Here is a 5,291-nt window from a genome sequence, read left to right on the forward strand (position 1 = left end):
GCGGATTGATTTGCTAGGGAAATGAGCCCTGAGATAAGCGCCTCTCCCCTCGGTGATTTGAATATGGCCTGGTGTGTATACAAAGCACGGCGGGGGCGGGCCGAACACCTGTCAGGCAGGAGGGCCCGGCCTGCCGCGGGGGCTGCGGCGCAGAGAAGCAGCCCGTCCACGGGGTCATCTCAGCCCGGCCGGTGCCCCTGGGCAGCCCGGCCCGGGCCTGGCCTCCGTGTCCTCAGGCCATCCCGGGGACCCCAGCGCACAGCACCCCCAGGGCGCAGGGCCGCCGCCGGGAGCCCCACGGGGTGCCTGCCCTCCTCCGGGCCCCCGCCCGGCCAGGAGGCGGTGTGGGGGGGCTGGGGGCGCTGTCCCGCGCGCCCGGTTCGGCACACAGTAGGCTCTTTCAGGCTTCGCTGCCCTGGAAGGCCCAGACAGTGCGCCGTGAGCGCCGTCTGTGGGCTGAAGTCCGCCCAGGGTGGCCCAGAACTGGCCCAGCCGGGGCCCTAGGCCGTCCAGAGCCACAGCTCGGACCCCCCGCAGAGCTGGGCGGACGGGTGGTCTGGACACGTGGAGGCCCCAGGGACCAGGAGGGGCTACTCTGCCTCAGGGAGACTGAAGGGTATAGGGGAGGGGGCATTTGCCGAGGGGGTGGGCACCCTCTGGTAGGTGGGCTGTGTGAGTGGGGGGGGCAGGGCCCCCTCGGGTGGGCGGGGCTCTCTCAGACCTGACCGTGTGGGGGAGGGGCAGAGCCCCCTTGGATGGTCACCCGGTGAAGGGCCTGGAAGGTAAGGTGGCATTGCCTTTCGACCTCCAAAGCACAATCAGGGACTGGGGCGCGAGCAGCCCAGGGCTGTGGGCTCAGAGCCCAGGATCCGGGTTCGAGTCCTGGCCACTCTGGGGCTCTTTCTTTCCGGTCGGACAGGCCCCGGGTACCACGGCCCACGGGCTTCCCGTGCTCCGCGCCCCCAGGGAGGGCAGGTTCCCGGGCTCCGCCCGCTGCTGCTCTGGGGGCCCGGCTTGACGCTTCCTCAGCCCAGCCAGCAGGTTCCAGTGCGCGCTTGGGGACCCTCGGAACCCCTCCCTTCTCCCAGCTGTCCCGGGTTCTGGGTGACTCCAGGGTCACCTGCGCAGGAGCCCAAGTGGCTCCTCCCACGTCCAGCCCCAGCCCAATCCGGACCCCGCCCGGCGTCCAGGCCCCGCCTCCGCTCTCACCCGGGCTTATGCCCCGCCTCCGGCTTCTCTCTCTCTCTCTCCCCTGCCGGCACCGCCCATTCCCGCGGTGCCCCTCGGGAGTTGTAGTTCGGGCTCGGGAGTCCTACTTCCGGCTGACATTCCACACGCCTGAGCGGGAACTACGCTTCCCAGCACGCCCTGCGCCCCCGCCGAGGGTCACGTGAGCGTCCACCATGGCTTCCTGGTGCTGTCGAGGCGGGCCCGGGGCCTGACCCTAGGACCCCTCCCTTGTGTTCCCTCCCCTCCCCCCGCCCGGACCCTGGGGCCGTGGAGCCTCTTCCACCTCCCTCCCTGCCCCCCTTCCCGCCCCCATCATGCAGAAGATCAAGTCCCTCATGGCCCGCCAGGTGAGGGGGAGGTGGGGGGTTGGGGGGAGCAGGTGCAGAGGGGCCGGAGGGCAGAGGGTGGGCCCGCCTGGGCAAAGGAGGTGGGCTGTGCAGGCCTCCGTCAGGACCCGGGTCTTCCTCAGGGCCTCGCGATCTGATTTTCCAAGGATGCCAGACCCCGTCCGCCTCCGCAAGCAGAAGCGGGGAGTCCCGGGGGGCAGGGCGCCCGGCATGCCTGGTTCACTGTGGGGCAGCCAGACAAAGAGGTGGAGAGTGGCGGGTGAGGCGCCGCCGGGGGCGCATTGACCCATTCATCCCCCTTGTAGGGTCTTAAGAGCCCCCAGGACAGCCTCGGCGACCTGAGCCCAATCGAGAATCTCCGGCTGCCCAGCAAGGTAGGAGGCAGGGCCCCCTGCCAGGTGCACCGTCCCTCCGGCCCCAGGCCGCCACCCCCTGCAGCCCTGCACGTCTCTGGCCCACTCTTCCCTTGGTCAGGTGGGGGAAGGGATGAGCCTGGGCTTGGGGGAGGGGCACCCCTCCTCCCTTCCCATCTACTTCCCTTTCCAGACGCCTGGTGGGCTTTTATTTCCCCGTGTGTGCGTGTGCACGTGTGGGCGTGCCCCCCCCCCCCCCGGCAGTGGGACTGCCAGCAGACCCCGCCGTCTGGCCTCAGCGTTCCTCCCCTCCCCCACGTGCCCTGGCCTTGGTCCAGATGGGTGACCCTGGGCCAGTCACTTCCCCTCCCGCAGCCGCGGTTGCCCTTGGCTAAAAAATGGCATTTCCTGATCCCAGTAAAAACAACTCTAAACGTTTATCTGAGTTCTGAGTTCTAGATTCTCTTGGTGGGTCCCCATCAGCTGCCCTTCCCTGCCCAGCTCCGTGGCACTGATGCCCAGAGCCTGGTCCTCAGGGCCCCCTTCCCGAGCTTTCCGGCTTCGTGGCCGGCCCTGCGCGCCTTTGGCCACAAGCCCATCCCGGCAGCTGCGGGAGGCTCCCGGACCTTCATCCCGGTGAGTGTGGGCAGGGAAGAGTCCCCACTCCTCCGGTAGTGCCTGCCTTCGGGCTTCCTCGCACAGGGCACCTCCTCTCCCACCTCTGGGCCTATGCACAGGCCCTCCCTCCTCTCTTCTGCCTCTTGGAGACCAGCTTTAGAGGCTTTCCTGCCTGATCTCTGCAGCACCTGTGTATCGTGTGCACACGCATGCACACCCGTGTATCATGTGCACACACACTGTCTGCTCCGTTCTTGGCAGACTCCCTTGGAGTTTTTGTCCCAGGCGAGGCAGCCCACAGAAGGGCATCATCAGGCCTTTGAGGGTCCAGGGGTGCTCAGGCCCAAGCTCTGTTGGCAGGTGGAGCCTCCCATGGGAGGGTATGACCTGGAGGGGAAGTCAGGGGAATCTTCAGGGAAGCAAGGCCACGTGTGTCAGGGGCCACAGTGCCTTCCCCCCGTCCCAGGCCGTGTGTGTCTGTATACATGTGTGTGTCATGTGTGTGTGGCATGGATATGTGCATACATATGGCATGTGCACACACGTGTGGGGTATGTTAAATGTGTGTGGGTGTGCGTACACATGTGTGGCGGACTTCCCAGCCCCCTACCCCTGACTCCAGATGCCAGAGCCCCCATGCCAGGCCCCCTCCCCTTGGAGACAGCCCAGCCTCTTGGGCCTCTGACCCTTCTCTCCTCTTGGAGCTTTTCTGCTCTGGGCCCAAGTGCCAACTTTGGGAGTTTCCTACTCAGTTATTCTGTGTCTTATGAGTTCAGTTTCTGGGCCTCCCCAAGTGACGGAGAGTCTGTTGGACACACAGAGTGGAGCACACCAGGGCTGTGTGGGGACAACAACGGCCTTTTCGTTTTTGTGTGACTTTAGGCAGTCGGATTCCCCAGGGATTGGCACTGGTTGGTGGCAGGGGCAGAACTGGGGGGTGGGGGGAGGAGCCTGCCACGGCTTCCTCAATGCTGGCTCAGAGGCCAGGAGGCCATGGCCTTAGAGCTGCAGGGGCCTCCTGGGGCATCAGACTCTTACAGCCGAAGGTCCAGACAGGGCCCTGAACGTGTTGGGTGCCAGACACGGACACAAAGATGAAACTGGCCCCCTCTCCAGGAGCTTCCCTTCTGTTGGGGGGAAGCAGCACAGACAGGGGGCGTGTTAGCGGTGCTCATGCAGGGGCTTGTGGAGGTTTCTCACTTTGTATGGTTAGAAATGAGACCGCGGCTTGACAGGCTGGGGAGGGGCTGTAGCCAGAGGTCAGTGGGTGACTGTTGGTGGTGTCGATGACCTGTGGCACACGGGGCCAGCCGCTGGGGTGGGCTGTAGCCGCTTGTCATCCCCAAGCTCTAGGGCTTCGGGGTCGTCTTTGCCGGCCCAGGGGCCTCTTGGCATCGGTTGTAGGGTCGGCCCCTGGCCTGACTCATTGGTCAGTCAGACCTTGGCTGTGCTTGTGGTCATCCTGGCCTGGTGGTTTTTAAAGGAGGAATCGCGGGAGTTTCGGGAGCAGCCCATTGACCCCCAAGCCCAACAAGAAATCATCAGCAGCATCGAGGATGTCTACTTCTCGACTGACTCATTCGATATTGTGAAGTATGAGATGGAGGTAAGAACAGTGGCTTCTGCAGGGATGACGAGGACAGAGGCTGCCAGTGGGGCTCCGGGTGCTGGGCCTTGCACAACCAGAGGGGGCTCCGGGGCTTGTGTCTATCCTTATTCAGCTGCCTCCCATGTTGCCCTCATGGTCTGGGAGGTTTGGAGGGATGGCCAGCATCTAGGGGAAGAGAAGCCTGTGCCCCAGACCCCCACATGGTCCTCCAAGCTCTTGTGCTAGCAGTTTTGTGTGATCAGTTTTGTCCTCATGGCACCTGCCCTTCGTGTTTCTAGGAGAAAGCATGGTTGCTGTGCTACTTTGGGGCCCTGGGACCTCACCTGCCCCACATGGACAGCGGCAGATGTTGACCTTTGGGGCTTTGGGGGCAAGAGGGCCTCCAGGGCTCTGGGACCTGGGCCTGCAATGGACCCTGGTGGCGAGGAGGGTTTCAGTGCTGCTTTGGGGGCCAGGGGCGGTGGCAGCCATAACTCTAACCAAATTCTGAGCTGACAGGAATCTAAAAAAGAACCTGGAAGGAGACCTGGTCTCATCTACTCATTTGCAAAAGAGGGAGCTTGGGCCATACTTCTGTTTGAAAGGCACTCTGTTCAGTGATAGGGGTAGAGTGAGAAGGACAGCACCATCAGTGGGGGAATGGAGGGATTGAGAAAGGCCTCCTACAGAAAGAGGGATTTGAAGGAAGCTTGGAGGCAGAGGTGAAGGAGCGGAAGGCATTCTAGGCATGGGGCACAGCCAGTGCAAAGGCATGGAGATGGGAGATGGAGTGAGGAACAGGAAGAACGGTATAGATGGATGGTAGAACATGTGGAGCGCAGTGAGTGTAATAAGACTGGAAAGGGAAGAGTAGGGCTAGCCAACAAAGGGTTTTGAATGCCAGACAGCATTTTGTGTTTGATTCTGGAGGCCATAGGGAGCCATTGCAGTTTGTTGAGTAGCGGAGAGTGGCATGATTAGAACTGCATTTTAGGGAAGTTGCTTTGGTGGCTGAATGGAGCATGGACTGGAGTGGGGAGAAACTTGAGGAAATAGAGAAGGGGGAGTATTGGAGAGATGCTAGAAGGGTGAAATTGGCCAGAGATGTTCTGGAGGAGAAATTGACCAGAGATGGTCCGGAGGAGAAATTGGCCA

The 5,291-nt window shown here is 62.9% G+C and overlaps 1 protein-coding gene across 2 annotated transcripts in view; it reads left to right on the top strand.

Moving 5' to 3' along the window:
* Nucleotides 1–1,387: 1,387 nt before the first annotated feature.
* Nucleotides 1,388–5,291, top strand: part of VPS50 (VPS50 subunit of EARP/GARPII complex) — a 58,907-nt gene continuing 55,003 nt past the window's right edge. For both annotated transcript variants that reach the window (XM_069084485.1, XM_069084487.1), the window contains exons 1-3: nt 1,388–1,577; nt 1,883–1,951; nt 4,032–4,154. In XM_069084485.1, the coding sequence (XP_068940586.1) occupies nt 1,545–1,577; nt 1,883–1,951; nt 4,032–4,154 (225 nt within the window). In that variant the 5' untranslated portion in view covers nt 1,388–1,544. The remainder of the gene's footprint in view (nt 1,578–1,882; nt 1,952–4,031; nt 4,155–5,291) is intronic.

Source organism: Petaurus breviceps, unplaced genomic scaffold (genome assembly GCF_028583685.1).
Source record: "Petaurus breviceps papuanus isolate PSGF00001 unplaced genomic scaffold, PetGlider_PUasm1.0 174, whole genome shotgun sequence".
NCBI lineage: Eukaryota > Metazoa > Chordata > Mammalia > Diprotodontia > Petauridae > Petaurus > Petaurus breviceps.